The sequence below is a fragment of the Eptatretus burgeri genome, chromosome 1, assembly GCF_056783735.1.
Source record: "Eptatretus burgeri isolate ZD-2024b chromosome 1, Ebu_testis_v1, whole genome shotgun sequence".
NCBI lineage: Eukaryota > Metazoa > Chordata > Myxini > Myxiniformes > Myxinidae > Eptatretus > Eptatretus burgeri.
The window spans coordinates 73,405,778-73,431,626 of record NC_140961.1 but is presented as its reverse complement, the minus strand read 5'-3'; the positions used below and the strand labels follow the sequence as shown (position 1 = coordinate 73,431,626).

The 25,849-nt window shown below is 42.0% G+C and overlaps 1 protein-coding gene across 3 annotated transcripts in view; it reads left to right on the top strand.

Moving 5' to 3' along the window:
• The window catches only part of LOC147034747 (pleckstrin homology domain-containing family A member 1-like), a 149,196-nt gene extending 124,518 nt beyond the window's left edge, over positions 1 to 24,678 (top strand). For 2 of the 3 annotated variants that reach the window (XM_085888215.1, XM_085888221.1), the window contains exon 12: positions 21,485 to 24,678. In XM_085888215.1, the coding sequence (XP_085744341.1) occupies positions 21,485 to 21,853 (369 nt within the window). In that variant the 3' untranslated portion in view covers positions 21,854 to 24,678. Of the gene's footprint in view, positions 1 to 7,290; positions 7,332 to 21,484 lie in introns of all 3 variants that reach the window. The other variant, XM_085888231.1, reaches the window with a different exon arrangement.
• The last annotated feature ends 1,171 nt before the right edge of the window (positions 24,679 to 25,849 follow it).

Here is a 25,849-nt window from a genome sequence, read left to right as displayed (position 1 = left end):
TGCATGGTCTGGCAGCCAGAATTATTTCATGTTTTGAATCAGGGTTCAGGGATTTAAATCAAATTTGGTGCAAGTATGTACGATGATGTAATAATGTGGGCGGAGGCATATCTGTCGACATTGCAACGTCGAAGAGTGCTGTTCGTGTTTAAAATGTTTATCACTTGCACAATCATGCTCGGGCATACATATATGCTGTCTTTTGTTGATGTTACTGGCTTGAACATGTAGAAGAGGTGGTGGGCCGACTTTCTCGTTAACAAGGGCAGGCTTGCTAATGATCTGAACACACAAGTTAATTATTTGAATGGCAATGCAAAAATAACCTTTTTGTTGTTGTTGTTGTTGTTGTTGTTGTTTCCTTTTAATAAATAATGTAATTCTGAAGTCTCTCACCCATACCATTGAATTTGAAACGGATGAGTTTTCTGTGTTGTGCAAGATGGGTGCATTTATTTATTTCGGTGTCTTTTTATACTCACCTGCTATGATATACTTTTGTGTGAAAATTTAAACTTTTTCCAATTCATCAAAGCTCTCGTTCAAGTTCTTGTTCCGACTGGTACAAATAGTCATGATTAACACTTGATCGACTGCAATTTTACAGAAGATTGAAGACATTTTTGTGTCATCTTCTTGATACTCCCATACAAACATGGCACAATTTCATTTCTTGCACCCAAATGAGAAAATGCTACGATTTGCACAGTATTTGGCCTGAATCACCAGGCATATGTTTTATACATGCACAAGGTTGGCATTGACTGCATGTGTTTATTCATATCGATAGTTGTAATGGGAACATGACTTGTGGTAAACAATTATCATATTATTATCCCGACCATCTTTGCAGCAAAAACTGCACATTTTTCATCACATCAATGAAAGCGATTGTTAATGGGACATCGGCAACATTTGGCAACAAACTGCTTGCCTTGAACAACGGGTTTAATTTGAATGACTCTTCCCTCAAATAATATGACACCAGTTATTGCTAACTCATCAGAGGAAGAAGAGTACTCGGCTGTCTCGTGTATGTCCTTATTCTCACACATCACTTCAACGGTGTCTTTGGTCATTTGACAGTAAATGTCTTCTGGAACCTGTCTTCGTTTAAACCATTTTTTGGAACGCTGGCTATTCCCCAGAACCATCTGTTCTCTCCATCTGTTCTGTCCTGGGGCTCAGGCATCATGATGGGTTGTTGCTTCTTTCTCCCTCATATAAGCAACAAAATTTGTTCACTTCCCCTTCTCCGATTGCATTGATCTGTATGGAGGCAGGTGGCTCGGGTCTGTTCCATTTACTATTGCCCAGACACTGGGATTGGTGCTTTTGTACAAAATGCTGCTCTAAGATCATGTTTCTGACAGTATAATTCACCGGTATCGGCTTCGGTTTTTCATACATGGTACAGACGAAAGCTTCTATGTCTTCAAACATGTTTGGTGATATGGGGGAAGACTCTCAAAATTTGATGAAGCTCTCCTGGATTTATGGTCAAGCTTTACCTATGCACACTTAACGGGCTGTTGGCACATCCTGTGAAGATATGCAGTACAGAGATGGCAGCACACAATTCCAATGTAATATCTTCAGCAAGTTTAGATATGTGTATGTCGTCTTTTTTATATTTTTTTATTTATTTTCTTCGCCCCGTCGTCCTTGTTTTTGTGCGAGCACCAACATGAAGCCACAAGTGAGCTGGAAGGATGTTGTCATGTGTGAGGAAAATGATGAGAACATTGCTTTCGATGTTATTTAATCTTGTTGAACTTCACACGTGCTTGGCATTGCCATATCTGTCCACATCTGCCTCTTCGTCATCTCGTCTATCTCATCCATTCCATCTCAACGTGGTTACATCCTTTCATCTCGCATAACCAACCCCTCGCTCCCTGGATCTACCCTACCCATTCACATCCAACTGCTCTTGGACACTGTGGTGAGATGGTGGAGAGGTTTCTCGCAACTTGAATTCTTTCATCCCCTCTTTCTGTCCAGGCTGGAGTTCCTCAAGGTAGCGTTCTGGGTCCTGTTCTTTTTCTGGTTTTCATCAATGATCTCTCGGACTCTCTGGAAAATCCTCTATTTCTCTTTGCCGACGACTCCACCCTCTGCCGTACCATCTGTCATCCCTCAGACCGGCAAGCAGCAGCTTCTTCGCTCACTACAGATCTGGATAAAATCACAAACTGGTCCAACACGTGGAACATGTCTTTCAATCCAGACAAATCTCACACTCTCACTATGTCTCTTCGAAAGGACCGTTTAGAAAACCTCCCCATCCACTTTCTCAACAATCCTCTGGAAGAAGTCTTTTCTTTCAAGCTTCTGGGTCTCACGATCTGCCATGACCTTTCCTGGGAAAGTCACATTTCCAACCTCGCCTCAAAAGCCAGTCGCCGACTGGAAATCCTCCGTCGTGCAAAGTCCTTCCTCGGCCCTCTTGAGCTCCTGACCACTTACAAAGCTTTTGTCCGTAGCCTGATGGAGTACTGCTCTCCCCTCTGGGCTGGTGCTCCTGCCTCCCACCTTCCTCGGCTCCACGCTGTCGAAACCAGGGCATTTAGGATCATCGGCATCTCCCGCAATGAAGCTGAGTCTTTGGGCCTCTCACTCAATCACCGCAGGTTGGTCGGTGGTCTTTCTGTCTTCTACCGACTCCTCTCCAGCCTTGCCCCCCTGCTCTCTCTGCGATTTGTCCACACCACATTTCCACAGGGCGCTCAAGGTCCGCCAACAACCCCCTTCTGGTAAAACTACCAAAATCACGAATCACTGCTCATCTTCACTCTTTCATTCCTCTTTTTTCCCGCCTTTGGAATAAACTTCCTCACTCTATTCTTTCCCATTCTTCCCTCCAGGCTTTCAAAACAGCTGTTCACCACCACCTCTTATCTTCCCCGATCCAAATGCTCGATCTTTTCTACCCCCGATAATCCACCCAAGCCCACTTCCTTCAATTCCCCTGCTTTCCTTCCTGAAAGTCCCTGTAATGTCCATCTTCTCTTCGCCATGTTCCCCGTCCCATCCCCATCCCTCTCCCTTCCACAGTTCACCTAATGTGTCTGTTCCCCACTGTTTTGTCCCTTCCACTCCCACCCCTCTTGTCTCATGCCCCTTGCTGTGAGTTGTGCGTTAGCTCTCATACGAGCCACGACAAGGTATACAAAAAAAAAAAAACCCTCGACTGATTCTGTGACGGGCCCGGCAGCATTAATGCACGTGTGCTAAAAACCCATTCTGCCACTCTTGCACATCCTCTTTCTGCTCTCTCTATCCTACCATTTGCCGTAGGTCCCTTTCGTATTCTTGGAAGTTGGCCAACATCACTGCATTACCCAAAATGGTGCAAAAACTAAACAACATCGAGCCTCTTCATTACAGTCCCGTTAGCCTATTTTCAATTGTATGCAGTCATGGATTCCATCATCACAGTTGACAAGTCCTTTTTCTCCAACAGCTTGATCTCAGACCATGAATTAAGATTCCAACCCAGTTGCTCAACCCTGCACATGCTGCTTTCCTCACAATGGATGGAGGCCTTCGGTCTCAGATAATAAATCAAGACCATCTCTCTGATGTATTTGAACAGTTGATGGTCTGGCATCCCTTGCTCTCCAAACTCTCAGCCTACGGCATTCTCGGCCACCTCCTGTCATGTTTTGCTGACTTCTTCCACTGTTCTCGTCAGCACGTGACTCTCAACGAGATCCTCCCATCTCATCTCTCTGGCAAGGCTGGAGTTCCAAAAGGCAGTTTTGGGCCCATTTCTGCTACCCATCTTCATCAATGATTTGGTCTCTGTGACAAGTCCGTGGCCTTTGTCCTCTACCACCTCCTTTGTAGTCTTTTACCTTCCCCCTCCCCTCATTTCTGCAGGGCACACATCAATCACCCACTTCTGGTGATGTTTCCAAAATCCAGGCTCACTGCTTACCTCCACTCATTTGTTCCTCTTTTCTCTCACCTGTGGAATTGACTTTTGTTGATTATATTGCGATAATGCTTATCGTGCCATTTTTGACGAAACTTTAACACCAGTAATTTAATCTCGGTTATTCGCAAGATCTCTACTGGATCATTGTCCATCACGTTTATCGACATAACATAACTCGAAGTACTTACCATAACTTTTGGATGGTTTGGGCTTTCTTCCTCGACTGCTTCTATTGTCCACAGCATCAGTATCACGGATCCTCCTCGGTCTTGCTTACAGTTCCTCCTGAAAAATGAAGTGGAGCTGCAATCTGGCATACAGAATTGCCTTCATCAGCGAAGACTGATTTTTATATGCTTGTCATGTGACATTTTCTTCCCAGGAGCCATTGTATTATTATGTGGAAAGTGGGTGGTGGTAGGGCATAACTAGAATGTGTTAATATGTGGGCCATGTGTTCAAGTAGGTTCAATTTATCCTCTGTAACTTGGGACACATTCGGTCAATTTGTCCTGTTTATATGTGCACCAAGGAAGGTGGTGGTGTTACCGATGGATCAGTTTAGGCCTAAAGGCCCAGTCACACCTTGACGTTTTAGCTAGGAATGGCAACGTATAAAAATGTATGTAAAACGTTGGCGTACGCTGAAGTTTTGAGGTTTTTTTAAGTTTTGGTCGTATTCATAACGTGTTGGTCGTATGCATAACGTATTAGTAACGGGCACAGAACGTTTCGTTGTGTTAAAGATAACTTATACCAACGAATGCTTAGCCTGTTGTCGGCGTTCACAACCTATGCCCAACGAGAGTTTAACTTAGTCATAGCGTGCTGCACGTATCGCCGACGAACTCGTGGCGTTCTCTGTTAAAAACCTGCTGCACGCAGATTTAAATCATAACCGCCTGAAAATTGGAAGTGTCAACATCGCAGTCACACCTTGACGATTTCGTCAGCGTATGCCGACCTATGAAAAATATGTCTAAAATGCTGGGACACGTCGAATACGGTATGGGTAAGTTGTGTATACGTTAGGAGCACGATGAAAAACAATGAAGTACGCTGGCATATTACGTGGTACGTCTTGTCAGTCGTGAAATTTCAAGCATGCTGAAAATTTTACAACGTACTCGACGTATGGCTCACAAGTTCCGCATACGCTGGCATAAGTTCTCGGCACGCTCCGCAATCGTTTACACACGTCGGCCACACATTACTTGTAAGTTACTCATAAGTCGAAACACGTCGAGGTAATGTTTAGCATTCCCGAAGCTTAATTTTTAACCTATGAGTAACGTGCTTTGAACCTATTAGTAGCGTGCTTTGAACCTATGTGTAACGTATCTCAAACGCACATTGGCGTATGTCGACGAATTTGATTGACGTCTTCCGGACGACCACAGAACTTACTGAACGTGTTACTAACTTACAGCTACCGTATAATGGCGATTTGGCAGCGTTTAGGGGAATTGGTATATACAAATGGGCTTCACAAGTGGAACCCGTCAGTGTTCCAGACTCCATGTTGAGTAGATGTCAATGTCAGTGCAAGTAGCAGTACTAGTAGTAGTAGTAGTTCGAGAGAATTTAGTGATGTCGATGTTCGTAGTAGTAGTAGTAGTAGTAGTAGTAGTAGTAGTAGTAGTAGTAGTAGTAGTAGTAGTAGTAGTAGTAGTAGTATCATCAGTAGTTGTTCGAGATAATTTAGTGATGTCGATGTTGGTAGTAGTAGTAGTTTGAGAGAATTTAGTGATGTCGATGTTATTAGTAGTAGTAGTAGTAGTAGTAGTAGTAGTAGTAATAGTAGTTCTAGAGAATTTACTGATGTCGATGTTGGTCGTAGTAGTAGTAGTACTTTCAAGTAACGTGTTGCAAAGTGTGAACAACGTTCGTGTAGCATGCTTACAAAACGTTACTCATAGGTTAGAAATAAGTTTCGGGTACGCTAAACATTACCTCGACGTGTTTCGACTTATGAGTAACTTACAAGTAACGTGTTTCAACGTGTGTCAACGATCGCATAACGTGCCTCCAACTTATGGCCAGCGTAGCGGAACGTGTGAGTCATACGCCGGCATACGTCGTAAAATTTCAAGCATGAAAAAATTCGAGGAAAACCCAAAAGTTCAACGTTTAAAGCCAGCGTACTACCACTTATGGCAGTGTTTTTCAGCGTGGTCTTAACATATACAAAACGTACCCATAACGTATTCGACGTGTACCAGCGTTTTACACAAATTTTCCAAAAATCGGCATAAGCTGGCTAAAACGTCAAGGTGTGACTGGGGCTTAAGATTGTAAATCGTATACACCTTCCTGTCACAAGAATGAGAGGTAAGTCGGTGCAGGACTCGTTAGCGATTTGGGAGAGGAATACAAGCACAATCCACTCGGTGACTTAAGTGCAAGATCGTTAGGCCATTCGTGGAAGTATTAGACGTATGGTGCAGATGGTCTGGGTTACCTACGGCTCAGTTGGTCCCTCTGCTGCGACAGTTTTCATCTCACAATCACCACACTACAATTATAGAACCGCCTATACTTTTACAGTCCTTCTCCAAGTATGGCACTTTCTGATTGCTTGTGTCTGACAACAACTCGGTGAATTACATGTCGACTTTGCTGTCCTTTTGGAGCATTTCATATTTACACATGACATGCAGTTCCATCACTTAATTGCATTTTATACTGTATTTTCTTTTCCTCCTACATTTCCATAATTGTTGCCAATTTTACACACACACACACACACACACACACACACACACACACACACACACACACACACACACACACACACACACACACACACACACACACACACACACACACACACACACACACACACACACACACACACACACACACACACACACACACACACACACACACACACACACACACACACACACACACACACGGAGTTGCTTCCGAAGTGGTTTCCTGTCGACAGTTATACTGTGTGGTTTGCCATTGTGACTATCTATGTGAAGTATTAGCAAGCCCTGCCCCTGAACACACAACTAAACTCCCCTTCCTCGACCTTTACTTATTACACAATAGTCTTTTTGCCATTTATCCATTGGCATCAGGACAAATATGTCCGTTTCCAAATGCACAGCATATGGATTATTTCTTGACATGTACGTTGGCATGCATTCGTCAACCTTATTCTACGATACACATAGCAGGTGTTTCATTTGACAAATTGTCTAACAATTGGACAGTTTACCCACATTAAGAGGCACATTGTCATTTGGCCATACCCCACGTTTCCTTGTTGGTTACCAATACGTTGCTTACCATGTATGCCGACTTCTGCACATCTGATGCATATCGTGTTTTTGCAGATTCGCCACGGTCGTCAGCTCGGCAGGCCATTTGGCCTGAGGTATTTGCAAAGACCCACATAGTAGCCTGCCTTATTCGCTCAGACTTTGCATCTCCTTTGCTTTGTTATGGCAGACTGGTCGCCTCATTTTAGCTTTCATTCCATGCTACATGCTAACATCCAAGACTTTAGTGACTGCTCCTCTAATTTTGGAGTGACATCTTGGTGGGTATGCAACGTGCATGCAGCTACTTTAACGACAGTCCTTCACGGCTTAGCATTTGTGTGAACCTCTTGCATGCAGCTAAAACTCGTCTGGCCAGAAAGGGGTCTTCAACTGGTCATCGTCTTGTTTTGGATGCTTTGTTCTTGAGCGGTTCGTTCATATTTTTATTCGATTTTATTGAATGCTTTCACTTATCTTCAGTGGAACTAAGTTGGTTCTGCAGACGCGATGTTGTGCGCGCGTGTGTGCGTGTTAGTTACATTACCTGCAATGAAGTTTTTATTGATAAAGAGCAATTTTCAGCAGAATTTGGAATCTCTGAACTAAAGTAGTGTTTTTGACTTCTCTCAGCAATGCATTTATAGTTTTTTTTTTACTTTTTTTTAAAATCTGAGGCTCATTGTGAAACTTGTCTGTAAATAACATGAATGACAGACATAACACATCCTTGTCCTTTCACATGAATGACACAAAGGACAAATCTTCACAGATTTGAACCTGTGATTCCAGTGCATAAACTGTTTGAGTGCTGATTTTTTCTCGTGTGCAATCGGAAAATTTGGTTTTTTTTAAATTTTATTTCAGGCAAACTGAATAAAACAGCTGTTTATAAGGCAACCATCAGAACAAATACTAAAATAGGAACAAGCAATACAGATTGAACGATGATGCAGGCCACGATCGTGGCCAGCATCACCTTCCTGTGATGCCATGGTCGTGGTTAACGGTCCTCAAACAGTTAACCCAGGTTCAAATGGCAACCCACTTTGAATTTCCTTTTGAGATTATTTGATTACTTCACAGACAGGGAAAGTTTTCTAAACTTTCTTCTGTAAGTTATAATGTATATATCATGCCACTTCCTGTCCTGTTCTTTCTTTCACATATGTAGAAAGGAGAAACGTTGTTTTCTTGTGAAAATGGACAAAGTATGCTTGGCTCTATAATTGTAAACACAAGTCAACATTGTCGAATCTGGTGACAAACTAAGTATAAGCAACTCACTTCAGCTGATATCGCAACTATAGATGAGCAAAGTGTTCATATTTGCATAATGTAACCTTGTTTGTTGGAAATTCTCGAAAGTCGAGCCTCGTCTCTCAAAGTAGGACCTCCAAGATGTGGAAAGCAATATCGGTATATTTAATGGCAAGTTATACATTACTTTATGCTTTCTGGAGCATTTTATGAGGGGGCCGATATAATACTCCTATGTGTCAGCATCCAAGATTATAGAACTAATTCCTGGAATCTGTAAAGGTTTATCCAGTGGCCTGCAAAAGTGTTCACCACCAACCAATATCGGCACATTTGGATGAAATACGAATAATGGAGAAAAAAAATTTCAAACTAAGGAACACCTGCAAAAAACATGTACAAATGAAAATTCATTGGTTGTAAAAGTATTCAGCCCCTTACGTCAGTACTTTGTGGAAGCACCTTTTATAACAATGACTGCTGTGAGTGTTTTGGGGGTAGGTCTCCACCAGCTTTGTACAGAGAGATGGTGAAATATTTGCCCGTTCTGCCATGTTTGATGGTGATCATCGATGGGCTGCAATCTTCAAGTCTCGCCATGAATGTTCAATTGGGTTCAAGTCAGGACTTTGACTGGGCCACTGAAGAACATTTATTTTCTTCTTATTCATCCACTCCAGTGTGTGGCTGTAGCTTCGTGCTTCAGATCATTGTTCTGCTGAAATGTCAATCTCATACCCAGTTTCAAATTCATGGCTGACTCAAGCACTTTCTCATCAAGGATTCTCCTGTACTTTGCACTGTCCATTGTCCCTTCTATCCTGACAAGCTTGCCAGTCCCTGCTGATGAAAAGCAGCTCCATAACGTGATGCTGTGACCACCATGCTTGACAGTCGGGATGGTGTTGACTGCATGATGTGGAATGTTTGGTTTGCACCAGATATAACACTTTCAATTGAGACCAAAAATTCAATTTTTGTCTTGTCTGGCTACAAAACTTTTATTCACATGCCTGCAGCATCACTAAGATGTTTTTTTGCAAATTTCATGCGAACTTTTAGATGCATCTTTTTCAGGAATGGCTTCTTTCTTGTCACCTGTCCATTTTTGGCCAGCTTTGAAAAAGGAACGGGATATTGTTTTATCACTGACCCCCATCTCAGACAGGGAGCCTTGCAGATCTTTCAGTCATTGTTTTATTTCCAGTGACAACCTGAAACAGTTTCCTGCTTGTCCTGCTGCTGAGTTTGTCAGGGTGACCTGATGTGGGTGGAGTCTGGGTGCTATGATGCATCTTCCACTTATCAATGAGGGATTTCACCGTACTCAAAGGGATAATGAGTGATTTTGAAATCTTCTCATAACCCTCTCCTTAACGGTGCTTCTCCATCACTTTATGTCCGACTTCTTTAGAAAGCTCCTTGGTCTTGTGTTTGTCTTGGTAGTTGACCACGTGAGTTTCACCTCAAAACTCCTTCGATAAGTGGGGGAGCTTAATTTTAAAGTTTAAATTGCTGATTACATACAGGTGAAACCTATTGCACTTATTTTTTTAACCTTTCAAACAAATAATTTGCTCCTGAAATGATTTAGTGTTAATTAGGCAAAGGGGTTGAATACTTACGCAACTGAGAATCATCTTATTTTCTCTGTTAATCCAACATATTCACATTTTATCTCAATATTTTTTTTTAATAGCTTTATCACTTTGGAGTAGTTTGTGAAGACTATATATTAAGTTTGATTTGAAAGCATCATGAAACTATAAGGGCACTCTGTAGAGCGCATACCTTCGCCACACAATGCCTGAGTCGCGTGAACATATTAGGCCCAGTACATTTTTCAAATGTCATGCCACGTATTGTTTTTGGCCCTATCTCTCAATGGTGAAGAATCGCTTTGAAAATCAAATAATTGTCGCATCCGGATCCGGATTCAGATCTTCACCAACATCAAATCAATTCGTCCTTATCAAACACCCAACCTGTCCATCAAGTTTCATCCAAATCTGTCCACCAAGTTTCATCCAAATGTGTCCACAACTTTTTGAGATACCATTCTCTATATTAGTTTAGCCCTGTCTCTCAATGGTGAAGAAGCTCTTCGAAAATTCTCAGATCCAGATTCGGATTCTTCCTTGCCACACACACCCAACATATCCACCGAGTTTCGTCCGAATCTGTCCACAACTTTTTGTGATATCCTGCACGCAAACAGACAGACAGGAGTGAAAACATCACCACCTTCCAACTTTGGTGGTGGAGGTAATAAGTTCAGATGTCATCAAAATGTGCAAACCTGGAGTGGGGTGGGTGCAGGGTGAATGCTTTTGCAGATTACTGTATAAACATTGTCAGGATGATCATTTGAAAGTCATTCTCAAAGGAGGAATCAAAAGAGGTGGCCAAGGAGTTTGTTTTTATATTGGCAAATTCCATTTCACATGGGAGCAATAGGCCGGGAACACATAAAGCTTTGTGCTATGCAACGTAACATCTCCTAATATTTGAAATGCAAGAAAAATTCAGTGTTGTTTTTTTTTGGCTGTTGATGCTGATGCACGATTTGCATGCCTCACCCATTCCTGAATGTATGGGAGAGGCTATTATAATCTATTTGTGACTCTGCATGCAGATCCACTTTCATGTAGGTCATTCATTCTGAGATCTCCTGTCGTCTCTACCCCCAGGAGGCTCTGGATGGTTAAACACTGTCTGTCTTGTTGCTTTTGAGTTGTGCACTGATGAATTTTCGTGATTGAATCTGATGGTTGAATTTTCAACCATGATAGCCTTCGGAACATCGTCAGTGCCTATATATACTCGACACCACCTTTCAAATTTTTCACCTTTTGTTGCCTTATAACCTGGAATTTAATTGCATTAAATCAAACTTTTTCCACCTTTATTTACACATTGTAACCCACAAATTCCAAGTGAAAAACAAATTCTACAAATGTCAGATAATTAATTAAAAATACAAAACTAGAATATCTTGGTTGGATTCATGCCCACCCCCATCCATCCATTCATCCATCCATCCATTCATCCATTGGGACCATACCCTGTGCAGAGCGTTGGTACTGCGTAAGCAGTCTCCTTGGCTATTGGGCACAATCCTGCACAGGTTGCCACTCTGACACAGAAAACCAGCATGCTGGCACTCATTTTGCCGACCTTGGAAGGATGACAGGCCGAGTTAACCCCACCTGGTATTAATTCAACAGTCGAGTGGGATTTGAACTCAGAATCCTGAGATCCCAAGCCCACCACCCTAACCATTAAGCCAACACCAGACATATGTCTACCCCCCTTATAATAACAATTGCAAATGAGCTCAGGTTTCAACAATCACCTTCAAAATCACACACCAAGTTAATTGGCCTCCACCTGTGTTAAATTGTAGTGATTCTGATTATTTCAGAATAAAATCAAACTGTGCCTGTAGGTTTCCTCTGCTGGGCAGTTCATTTCACAGCAAAGACTCAACCATTAGCACCCTTGAGGATAAAGTTGTGGAAAGGCACTGATCAGGGTATGGGTATAAAAAATATTTCAAAGGCCTTGAATATCCCTTGAAGCACAGTCAAGACAATCAAGTGGAAAGCATATGGTGCCACCAAGACTGCCTAGATCAGGCTGTCCCTCCAAACTGGATGACCAAGCAAGGAGGAGACTGATCAGAGAGACCACCAAGAGGCCAATGGCAACTTTGAAAGAGCTACAGGTCTTTATGGCAAAGAATGGTCATTGTGTGCATGTGACAACAATATCCCAAGCATTCCACAAGTCTGGCCTGTACAGTTGGGTGGCAAGAAGGAAGCCATTCCTCAAAAAAGCCCACCTTGAGTCCCGTTTGAGGTCTGCAAAAAAATACTCGAGATTCTGAAGCCATGTGGCAAAAAATGTTGTGGTTCTGACGAAGCGAAGAGGGAACTTATTGGCCTTAATGCAAAATGTAACGTTTGGCGCAAAACCAACACAACACATCACCCAAAGCACACCATCCCTACTGTGAAGCATGGTGGTGGCAGCATCATGTTATGGGGATGTTTCTCATCAGCAGGGATTGGGGCACTTGTCAAGATTGAAGTAAAATGGATGGAGCAAAACAGAAAAATCCGAGAGGAAAATCTGCTGCCTCTGCAAGAAAGCTGAAATTGGGATGGAAGTTCTCCTTTCAGCGTGAAAACCCAAAACACACAGCCAAAGCGACACTGGAGTGACTGAGGAACAAAAAGAGAAATGCCCTTGAGTGGCCCAGTCAGAGCCCCCACCTAAATCCAATCAAAAATCTGTGGCATAACTTGAAGATGGCTGTCCATCAACGTTGCCCACGCAACTTGATTGAGCTTGAACAGTTTTTATGCAGAAGAATGGGCAAATATTGCTTCATCAAATAATATTGCTTCTAACCTATCCCAACAGACAACAGACAGCTGTAATTGCTGTCAAAGGTACTTCCACCAAGTATGAACTCAGGGGGGTGGACACTTATCCAACCAAGATATTTTAGTTTTGTAATTTTAATTAATTTTCTGAAATTTGTAGAATTTGTTTTTCACTTGAAAGTTGTGGGTTACGATGTGTAAATAATGGTGGGAAAAGGCTGATTTAATACAATTTAATTTCAGGCTATAAGGCATCAAAAGGTGAAAAATTTTAAAGGGGGTGTTGACTTTCTATTGGCACTGGAATTAATATATGAATAAATATAATATCGAAACGTGGAGTGTGACGAGCAATCCCCCGATCTCCATTGAACATGGTCCTACACCAAAGTGTCACCACAAATCCAGAGGCCTTGGCCCAGCAAATCTGTCAAACAGACAAATATTACATGATCAGCATCAGTTAAACATCAAATGGAGCTGCCTATCCGGATTTCGGGCTTGTATGCCCTCGTCAGGATGGCATACCGATAAATATCTAACCAATGATGACCACATTCGTCGTTCAAGCATCAGACGTACCTCCTGACTGTTAAGGTGAGCATCGCCACGGATTATGTCTCGCACAGTAAAACTGCATAATCTGCAAAGAACAACCGTTTGTCTGCCACTCAGATGATTGTTCCCGCTAGTGATGCGATCGGCGGTATATCAAAACAATACATGTGTATATATATATATATATATATATATATATATATATATATATATATATATATATATATATATATATATATATATATATATATATATATATATATATATATATATATATATATATATATATATATATATATATATTAATCTCTCTTAAACACAATCCCACATAAAAAGTCAAATGTCAAAATATATTGTGATGCTAAACCAGAAGAGGATTGTGGTGTCGTATTGTGGCATCATAATGTGATGGCATTCCTACCTCGCTTGGTTGTTTTTTTGAGATTTCATCTGTTTTGACTTTTTTTTCTTTTTCTTTTTTTTCTTCTTCTTGTTGCCAAAGAGTTGCCAAAAAAAAAGATTTTCACCTGGTAATTAAGGAGCAAGGAGGAGATGCCCCACTGAATAAGTTGTACCCCACGGAGTACTATTATTTGAAGGCAGCTTGACATGCCTGATGAAGAGTTCATCGTGCTTCTGGAAGGGGTTTGCACAGAAATCCTTTTGGTGAGGGGAGTGTTGGCAGGAGGTTTGTGAGCACCCTGATTAAAACCGTGAAATATGAGTGGGGTGGGGGGGGTAATTGGGGGGGGGGAATTGAGGGGCAACAAATGAAAACAATTTGTGTGCAATTCTGGGAAGAATATAATGCTCTGAGGCTCTTGGTAGGATCAATGTGCCACATGACCCCAAAAAAATTGCAAGAAAATGATATATGGTATTTTCTTTGTTTTATTAGGTCGACAGAACAACATATTGTTCCGGATCTGGAAACCATTTGCATTCAACATACAGATGTCCCAAAAGTCAGTTATGTCGTTAAGTATGTGTGTAGTCAGATCCCCTTCCTTTTGTCTAGTGGGAGAATCAAAGGCGTGCGTTGCGATTTCTTTTAGTTTGGTTGTTACATCTAACAAGCCATCTCACAACCATCCCATCTGCATGACCCCTCGGCCCATCACGATCCACCAACAACCAGCTGCCTTCTCGCACCCTGACGTGCCAAGGCAAGATCTCGCAGTTCCAGTTTCTCGGCTTCCACAAACGTTGGAACTTTTACGACGGCCTTTGCAACATTGATACTGTTGCTCGACGAGTACGAACCCGCGTGGAAGAGTGGGTGGGGTTTCCCGGCAGGGGCCGAAACCCCGCCCAGGAAGGGCGAGTCCATGGGAGCCTGCCCAATCAGGGCGGGAAGTGACGCCTGTTCAAGCGAGCCCCGCCCCGTTGAGGGAGGTCCATAAATTCCCAAGCACTCTCTGAGGCAGTGGTGGTTTTTTTGGGGTTGCTACAAAGGGGTTGTTACGAAGGTTGTTCGGAGGTTTTCGACGGGGTTGTTGTTGAGCGTGCAGTTCTTTTGAAGCGGAGGGTTCAGCAGAAGGTCGTGAAGGTGGCGAACGTGTCTCTGCTGGCCCTCTACAAGGAAAGGAAAGAGTGACCCTGACCCCCTCCGTGGACCCCACCATTCAGCACCCGAGCTCCGCCACAAACCTCGAGTCTCACACGTGCGATTGGGGACCAAACCAGCGACCATTGTCAGGTGCTGCAGCATGGAGTACCCCCTTTCTCCGATGGTCAGGTACCCATCCAAACTCTGACCCCCAGTTTGTCTCTCTCCTCGGCTGCGATGGTCCAATAAAGAACTCTGGGTTTTTTTTCATTTGTGTGTGTCTGCGTGTGGGCCCGTCTTTAAGTAGAACTGAATAAATGTTTTTGGATCATTGTAAATATTCCTTGCTTGCATATTCGCGTTAAGTCTTGCTTTGTGTCTTCATCTACTGTAAATAAATCATCACAGAAATGTTCCCAGTCCATTTCCGTCCCTTCTTGCATTGGTACAGCATGGTTCAGATCTGAGTTTAGGTGGGGTTTTATCCCCGGTAATCGGACAATTGTAGCCGGGACGTCCTGGGCAGGCCCACTCGACTGCATCCGAGCCGGAAAGGTGGGTGGCAGAGTGGTCGTCGGTAGGCATAATTTTACCGCTGTCGGTAGAGTGAATCCGGTTCGGCCAGACGTTCCGAGGGTGTGGATCCCCAGTAGCCGAAACCGCGTGGTTACTTAGGTACATTGGATCTAGACAAAGTAACCTTACACCACGTGGTTGAGATATTGGCGTTCCATGGTCGGTTAAACGACCCGCCGGCTCGCAGAGTTATCCGAGCGACGGCCTACAATTCCAGGGAGTCTGGTGGAGACGACGTCACTTTCCCCACCTCGTGGTCATTCTCGCCACCGACCCCCGGCCCACAACAAATTAAAGAGTTGCCAAAAACTGGACTACCAGAAAAGGTCTGAAGTTGGCATTAGTAAAAATAATTATATGTACAATTGGCAAAGAAACTAAAATACACTGAAATACCAAAAGAGTTGCACAGTCTACCCTCGAGAAATTTGTTTCGATCTGTAGAGCGTATGTTCCAATGTACCTTCCCCAAATATTTAATCTTCCTTTTCATCATCTGAAACTGGCTCAGGAGCCATATTACTGCAGTTTCCTTCTTGGCAAGGTCCGCAAGCTCTGGTGCATTCAAGGCTATGTTTTTTGCAGCTGCATTTCAGTATGCTGCATCCTGTAGTGCAGTTGCAGTGGATCATTTTGAGCAGAATGTCTGGCACAGGGCTGTCATGCATCATGAGTGGAATAAGTTTGTCCCCTTGCACGTCCCAGCCCCATTCAGTCGGGTCCACGCCGTCTTCCTTGCCCATCCAAACCATGACTTGTAGGTACGTCCGCCGATAGTGAAGGTTTGTGGTCGGGGTTGTTGGAGGCAGTCTTTCGGGTGTCATGAAGGTCTTTGCTGCGGCCACTTTCTTGCAGAGGAACTTGTAGCTTAATTATGCAAAAGAGTCAGATTGAGTCCCATTAAACAAGGACACCATCGCCTTGCAACCAGTGGTTTCTACAGTAAATTGATCTACCATTGATGCGCAAAATACCTGTGTACAGGCACACAAGACAGATTCACCCTTGATGACTTTTTGGAAAACAGATTTCTTCCCCACCCCAAAGATTCTCGAAGTAGTGTCCCATCCAGAGAAGGCATGAGCAAACAACAGATCAGAGCAGACATCGTCACCAAGTAACCATTACTGAACTTTGATGTTATAAACATTTGGTGTCCCCTCGTTTGACCGAAAGTACAGGTCCTTGCAGTCATCTGTAGTTGCATGATACAGCAGCAATAATCAAATCTGTTTCTGGTGTATGTTCCCCCTCCAATCCCCTCCCTTACATGAAATGGCTGCACTGCTATCACCGCACGTGAAAAGACTGTTCAATGCCTAAACTCGGTGTTTGCGTCTAAATCGTGTGTCCGAAACCCTTCGCTTTCTGCACCCACCTTACCCAGTCGCACCCAGGCTGTCCCTGGATTCTGTGTTCTTTTCTTGTGTCAAACCTCGACTCAGATTCTGCAACCGGTCCAGATGGCATCAGCCCACATGTCCTAAAAACCTGCTCCTCTGCTCTTGCTCACCCTCTCTCTGTTCTATTCACCCTCTCATTTGCTCAAGGTCATCTGCCATCTGCTTGGAAATCAGCAAACATTACTGCTCTGCATAAAAAGGAACAAAAACAGATCCCTGCAACTACAGACCAATCGGCCTTCTCCCAATCATCAGCAAGGTTATGGAATCCATCATCGCTTCAGACATTAAATCCTTCCTCTTCTCCAATGACTTGATTTCTGATCATCAATTTGGTTTCTGACCAGGTCACTCTATCCTGGATATGCTGCTTCTGCTCACCCAACAATGGATGGAGGTCCTCAATGCCAGACATGAAATCAGAACCATATCCCTCGACATATTGTGTGCTTTTGACACGATCTGGCACCCTGCCCTGCTCACCAAACTCTCTTCCGATGTGATCCAAAGCCATCTCCACTCGAAGCTCACAGACTTCCTCTCCTGTCGCAGCCAACGTTTGGCCCGAAATGGAGTTCTCTCATCCCCTCTTCCTGTCCAGCCTGGAGTTCCTCAAGGCAGCGTTCTGGGCCCTGTTTTTTTTCTGGTTTTCATCAATGATCTCTCCAACTCTCTGGAAAATCCTCTTTATCTTTTTGCTGATGACTCCATTCTCTGCCGTACCATCTGTCATCCCTCAGACCGGCAAGCAGCAGCTTATTCGCTCTCTGCAGATCTGGATAAAATCACAAACTGGTCCAACACGTGGAACATGTTTTTCAAGCCTGACAAATCTCACATTCTCACGATGTCTCTCCAAAAGGACCATTTAGACCCACCCCAATCTGCTTTCTCAACAATCCTCTGGAAGAAGTCCTTTCTTTCAAGCTTCTGGGTCTCACTATCTGCCATGATCTTTCCTGGGAAAGCCACATTTCCAACCTGGCCTCCAAAGCCAGTTGCCGACTGGGAATCCTCCGTCATGCAAAGTCCTTCCTCAACCCACCTGAGCTCCTGACGACATGCAAAGCTTTCGTCCACAACCTGATGGAGTACTGCTCTCCCCTCTGGGCTGGTGTCCTGCTTCTCACCTTTCTCAGCTTCACGCTGTGGAAACCAAGGCATTTCGGATCATTGGCATCTCCCTCAAATGAGGTTGAGTCTTTGGGCCTCTCACTCTCTTACCACAGGCAGGTCGGTGGTCTTTATGTCTTCCACCATCTCCTCTCCGGTCTCACCCCCCCCCCCCTTGCTCTGTCTGCGATATGTCCCACCCATATTTCCGCAGGGTGCTCAAGGCCCGCCAGCAACCCTCTTTTGGTAAAACTACCAAAATCACGAATCACTGCACACCTTCACTCCTCAATTCACACCTTCAATCACTGCAAATTCCTCTTTTTCCCACCTTTGGAATAAACTCCCTCACTCTTTTCAATCCCATTCTTCCCTCCAGGTCTTCAAAACAACTGTTCAGCACCACCTCTTGTCTTCCCCCATCCAAAACCACGATCTCTTCTTCCCCCGTTAATCCACCCCAAACCTACGTCCTTCAAATTTCCTGCTCTCCTTCCTGAAAGTTCCCTGTTGTGTAAGGTCCCGAAAGTCCCTGTAGTGTCCATCTTGTTTACCCTGTGTACCCTGCCCCATCTCTCTCCCTTTCACAGATGTCCTGATGTCTCTGTTCCCCACTGTTTTGTCCTTCTCACTCCCCCCCCCCCTTGTTGTGCGTTGTATTTTCGCTCGCATCCGAGCCTCAACAATGTACACAAAAAAAAGACGTTTTTTTCTGCATTCTTTAAAATCTTTATTTTATTTTGATTGAATTGTAGACTTGAACACAAGGACACAAATTGCCTTTTGACACTTTCAAGAACCTTGCTCTTTGCAGTAATTGGACAATATTATGGCATTTTACGTCATCACGACCAATCAAATCTGCCGTTCGCAGACCCTGCTCATGTCCTTGTTTCTCAAGATGTGGGATAAGGTGTTCTTAGAACTCTCGAATTACCTCCGCCCACCAAAGGTGGATGGAGGTTATGTTTTTACCCCTGTCTGTCTGTCTGTCTGTCTGTGAACAACACATCTCAAAAAGTTGTGGAAGGATTTGGATTATATTTGGTTGAGAACTTGGGTATGTGACAAGGACGAAATTATTCGATTTTGGTGAAGATCCGAATCTGGATCTGAGAATTTCAAGTGATTTTTCACCATTGAGTGATGGGGCTAAAATGATATATAGCACAATATCTCAAAATGTTCTGGACGGATTCGGACGAAACGTTGTGAATGAGTTGGTTGGTGACAAGGACAGGTTGGGTAAATGTTAGTTCAGGTCTGAATCCAGATCTGGCCTATCAGTGGGATACAAAGTGTAAACTAATCAGCCTGGCAGCGGTATGCGCTCTATTGAGTGCCCTTCTCGTTTTGGTGTTTATTTTAATTTCCTCGTTTTATTTTCTTAATTCATGTGTATTTTTTGTTTAAAACTTTCCTTTGAGTTCTCATGTGACTAACACTTGTCCCGCCGTCTTAGTCGGTTTAACTTGTTCGGTAGTTTAATAGCTGAATTGGGGCTCCCTATTACTCCCTTGATTTTTTTTTAATTTAATTTTGTTTTTGTGTGGCCGTAATAGCATAAGCTGCTGCAGGATGGAAGATCCTCCTCACGCCATCAAGCACATAAGACTGCCGCGGCAGTATCTTCAGCCAGAGAGCACAATTCTGGATAGGTCAACATTCCTACACAGGATATCCTAAAGGTTCTGAGTTTAATGGGTAAAAATGTTATTCTTTTTTTGTGGACTCAGCTGATGTTTGAGCAAACCAGCACTTATTCAACAACATTTTCTTGCATGGGGGAAGGCTACAGCAACTAACACTGTACCTAACCAAAAAAAGAGATTCAAATGAATGTATTATTTTGGCCATATTCTCTTGATGAGATGAAAATAAAATTATCTATATTTGATGGAAGGTATATACTGTCCAGGAAGTGGACAAAAAAAAAATGAAAACACATGGGTAAATGAGAGACACCAAGCAATGGAATCCACACTGGTGATGTTCATGCGTTCAGTGAACAACATCCCAGCATGCTTGGGGTCATCGACAAAAAATACTGCACAGGCCTGGTTGCGTATAGTTATGGTTAGCGTGGCTGCAAGAGGAGACCCTTCCCCCCCCCCCCCCCACCAAATGCCCCCACCAACAGAGCATGTGTAGTGTGGTTGCCCAGTGGTTTGATGAGCATGACACTGATGTTATCCATATGTCATGGCCTTCTCAGTCACCAGATCTGAACCCAATCCAGAATTTATGGGGTATTCTGGAATGATATCTGAGGCAGCGTTTTCCACCTCCATCAAACAGGTGTGACTTGATTGACTTTCTTGTGGAAAAATGGTGCGCATCCTTCCCGTATAATTCAAGACGCTGGTGGACTTTATGCCATGGCGCATACAGGCCATACTGGCCGCATGTGATGACCCAACGCCATATTGAGTGACTTTACATCGGTGTTTATATATTTTTTTATTTGTCGTATGTACTGTATGTATGTAGTTCTCATGTGACTTGTACCTGTATGTATGAATGATCTACTACTCCAAGAGGATTTGAGCAAAGAAGCTGAAACTTTCAGGGATTAATAAGGGCATCCTGAAGTTGTGCTTGTGTAAGTTTCGTTTGATTCCATCAGGTTTTGAAGAATTTTTTTTATATTATTATTTGTCATATCACCAGTTGGCTATGTATTTGCTCGTACTGTATGCAGTTAAATATAATCTGATAAATTTGTTGGTGAGTGTTTTTTTAGTGTGCCAAAATATCTGCTGAGTTTGCATTAATCACCCATTTCTGTCTAATGTTGAATCTTGCCCAGCAGCTTGATCACAATGTTTTCAATGCAAATATAACTATTTAATAATAATGCAGTTTATTGCTTGCAATGCACTGTCACACTGCATGGCAAGAGCCTCACTCACTGTACTGCAAGTCTAAATTCTAACACATGTTATGAATGCTTTATCAGCAATAGCAAAATCCCAAGGTTTTCCCTTGCAATCTTCTATAGTGCAAGTTGGGGTTTTCTTTAGATTCGGTCTATTCTGGTTTGGACAGAAAATTTGTAATATGTGGTTACACAGCATGCAGGCCTCATGCTGTGTAACCACACCCCCCAGGCCTTTACATTACATTCTGGCTTCAGCAACTGACATTGTAACCAAAATAAATATGCTCAATTATTTGTCCCCAAAATTGTTCACAACACTCACTCGCAATGTGCCCAAATTCATGTAATCTCAAGGCCTGCACCGACCTCATTGATTGGCCTTTATGTAAAAAGAAATTTGAAAGCTTCAAATTGCCAAAAGATAATAAAGGAATGTATTTGGGCAGGGATAGGTAGAGGGAGCAATCTGAAATGCTTTTTTTTTTCCTTACTCCCTTATTTCATTCTCCAATTCCCTTTATTCTTTTCTTATTTACAGGAGGTCCCTCCACCTTTGGGCTCATTCCTTGTCTCTCAGTACGACGGAAACAATGGCATGTGCAATGACAGGCCTGGGAGCAGTGGGCGTTCAGGTCGGAGGAGAGATGGAGGTGCAAGTGCTCTCAACCGCAACCGGCCCCGCTCCGACTTTTGGCAGCCGATTGCTTCCTCTGCACAAGCACATGCAGGGCAAACAGGCAGCTTGCGCATTGGTAGTTCCCAGGTAGGCAGCCGCCTTGCCCAACCACAGCCTCATTCCACTGCCAAGCTGAGAACTACGCTCATTGGGAGTCGGGACTCTTCACATTTGGCTCTCCGTAGAGTTTCTCTCGACGAGGAAGAGCTAGCAGTCAGCTCTGCCTTATAGATTATCAACACTCGATTGGCTTGTCTACATGTTGCCTTGCTTGTGGCTATTAAGAGTGTGTATTATAATTGATGCCAAAGCAGATCAAATTAACCACAATGGAATGTTGCAAGTCTCCAGAACAGAAAACCTCCTGTCGAACAATTAAGCTTCCTGTCCAGATCATTGACCTGAGTTGGGATTTAATTGGATGTATAGATTTAAATCCAACATCATAGGTTTGACTTTTTTTTGACGTCATAAGTTTGACGATCTAAATCCACTAACCACCTTTCTGTTTTTGAATGGAGAAAGTGGGGATGCAGGGGCGATTATTTTTTCCAATCTTCTGAAGCCGCTTGCAAACCATGTGCAGACTGACTACCTGATTGAGGTGTCTGTTATTGTTTGGTTTCTTTTAAAAAGACTCGTGTGCCAAGTGAACAAGTACAACTAATACCACTGCGAGCATTTTCTGAAATGATATATAATGCTGATTTTTTTTTTTTTCGCGCATGTGTTCTCAGCTTAATTGCAAGTTTCCACTGAATTGTTATTGTTTTGATCTTGATAAAGAAATATTACACATTTGATCCTTGACATGCTTTGTTTTATTATGTCGTCAAAAATTTCAGGTTAAGTATAATATCCCTTTGCATTCACAGTTTTATTTGATTTGCATCATTATTTTGACTTTGTCACCAATGTTTTTTTTTAATTGTTTTTATTATTATTATTATTATTATTATTATTATTATTATTATTATTATTATTATATGTTCTTGCAATGCTTTATCATTTTGACGTGCCCTTTTAAAATTTGCACTGCACGTATTGCTGTTGAGAAGTTATAACTAAATATTATGACTATGGTTTGAAGATTACGGGTTCCGCTGCTTGTTTGCACGCTTTTTGGATATCCGCTTCCATTTCTCGGGCTCCGTGCTGGCTTTCCGAGGCTCCCTTCCGAATCGACACTCGGTATGATTTTTATTTCTTGACCAACCTGAAACGACACCGAGGGAGGTAGCTTTCACCCATGCATTTGCATTTTATGAACATACCTTTTTCATAGCAATTTCTCAACAGAGGCTAGGAAGATTTTAAATATTACATTTGAGTTTTTATTTTATAAATCCAATTAGTGTTTAGACTTGTAGTAATTGCCTTAACCAATTATATCTCTGTTTTTCTGTCCTTTTTTTTTTTATGGAATGTTTGTCATGTATACCAAGCAACAGTTTGTTGTTCTTTGTTATTTCAAAAGACAGTGTTCTCAATTGATGTCATATATTTTGTTTGCTTGTTTGTTCATGATTTCCCACACACAAATCCTGGTTGCTGCTGTTGTACAGATCTATTAAGCGGCTGGTTCATAGTTTTTTTGGAAGAGAACAAATGTCCATTTTCTAGCTTCAAGTGTAGTGCAGGATCTCGTCATGGGTTTTTTAAGCATCTTATTTTCATGCATTTTGCCGCATTTTATTTTGGCAATTTTACTTTCACCAGCTTTATTGTGTATATGTATATATATATATATATATATATATATATATATATATATATATATATATATATATATATATATATATATATATATATATATATATATATATTCTGTTCTCCACTTTTTTTCTTTTTCCAGGACGGCCTTGTTTGTTGATGCTCTTCTAAACCAAATTTACATGATTAAAGATTGTTGGAGGGTATCATGTACATCTTTCTCATTACTTGAACCAAGCCATACTTTCTTTTCAATGAATAATTGATCATAATAACCAATCAGATGTTCACCATCCTATTGATATTGTAAGCACCCTGTTGAAAGCTGATCTTGAGATAAAGGCAAGGGGGTATGGGAGGAGAACCATTCTTTGGCCACCTTTTTGAGAAGAAATGCCGAGTAAATACTGGGGTGTCCTAAAAAGACAAGTGCAAAAATACAATTGACAGACTCACTGTATACTTGTGCTATCCTTGTTTCTTTTTTCTTATAATCTTTGTGCTCTTTTTTTTTTCTTTCTTTCTTAATGCACTTTAAGTGTTTTCTACATTGTTTTTGCTATTTTATTTTTGTTTACATGTTTTCTTTTTTTATTGTTTTTAGCATTTTTATTTCCAAGCCATGTTGCATGGCACGTCTGTTAATGGCCTGTCGTCTGTTAATGGCCTGTCGTATCCTTAGGAGTTGTGACTATCGAGTCAAAACCTCAAATAATACATAACCCGGTTTAGGACTTAATATATTCCTTTGTCCCCTTGGTTTTTATGCTTCCTCCCAGGTTATATCTCTGGTTTAATTTGATAAATTATATTATTTAGTTTCCACCTCATTTTGCTGGCACTATTCATATTTGCCTCCTTTCATAAGCAATGTGCATATTTTCCTTCCACCTGTACTTACTGGCCAATCATTGATCAACAAACAAACAACTTATTGTTTAAATAGATTGATCTTTCCTTATTATATAAACTGTGCTTGAATGTAACTATTTTAACATTTGTTTATTAAAATTAACATTTTGGCCTACAGTGAGTTTAAGGAATTTTACACATCTCCTTTTACACTTTGGTCATTCAAGACATTTCCTTCAATCCTGACATACTTATATTTTAACTCGATGAGATGTGATTTTTTTTTTCAATACATATATGATGGTTTTGAGTAAACAACTTCAATTTATTCCACAGGCTGTTCCTCACTTTTCACTCTGTGATTGTAGTTCGTGCTTTTGTGTTAAACAACCATGGTGTATTGCACTTGAAGTTTGTTTTAAGATGTCTTTTAGGCTATAATAAAGTTGACTGTTTTGTGATTTTGAAATAAAGCGTTTATTCTTTGTGCAGTCTTGATGAATGCTTTTGGAAGGGACGGGGGAGGGGGGGGGGGAGGTGGATTACAGTCGCAACACTGTCTTTTTAAATAAATTCAACAATTTACTGTGAACTTAAAACAGCTAAAAACGTTCTCTCCCATCCCATCTTGTCTATTTAGTCTTGTCTTCTAATTTATTTGTTATGTTCATTTGTTCATTACTGTCGTCTTGTTTGTGCCTTCAGATCCTCTCCTCTTCTTGTTTGCCTGAAACGTATTACAAAAACCTTGATGAAGGAGCAAAAGGTGACTAGTATTACCAGAAACATAATCACCTTATTTCCTATGGTGGTAAACTTGCGCTTTTTCAATCCCTGTTTGACAAAATCCATTGTTGCGTTCTCCGACGATGCAGTCTGTCTCGAGTCTTTACTAAGACTAGTATTTATCATTGTTCTCAAGATAACTGGCATTCAAATAAGAGAAATGTTTTTGAGTAACTCGTTTCACATTTTGACCTGAACTATGAGCTTCTGATGCTGTGAAGCAAGATTCAAATCCCATGTACCATGTGCGCTTGTCGTTCACTGTTTTTTTTTTTTTTAATACTTCATCTACATTACGTCAATGGGGAGAGCCTGATGTCAATGGGGGAAAAAAAACTTGGCCAGTGCCAATGATGAAACCTCAATTTTCATCCAATCTGAAGTCATCACATACCATACTTCCTGATGGAGGTATTGAGGCTCAAAAAAGAACAGAATAACAGGACAAAGTGCTGCCACTAATCATTTTCCCTTTCAGTCAGTCTTATCAAAGGAAAATAACATAACGATGCACCACAGCATGAGTTGAAGAAATACAAGTGAACGTGGAATTATAGGTTAGATTAGAACAGTGTCTCAGTGGGTGTAGTGAAGCATGGAAAGGGAAAATTGGCATGCAAGACCAAAAAGTAGGCAGTAGAAGACAGATGCCAGTGACCTGTCTGTGCTGTGAGAGTAACAGAACCAGAGACTCCTTCATTGTGGGAGATTCCAATGATTTTATGGGCCTTGTTTTCCATAGTATCAGCAAGTGCAAGGTCTGAGGCAGGGGTACCGGGTAAAAAGGAAGAGCATTACTCCAAGCTGTGGATGAAAGCCTTGTAAATAAATAAAAGTTCAGATATTCTAAGGAAAGATTGAGTATGCCCCAGTCAC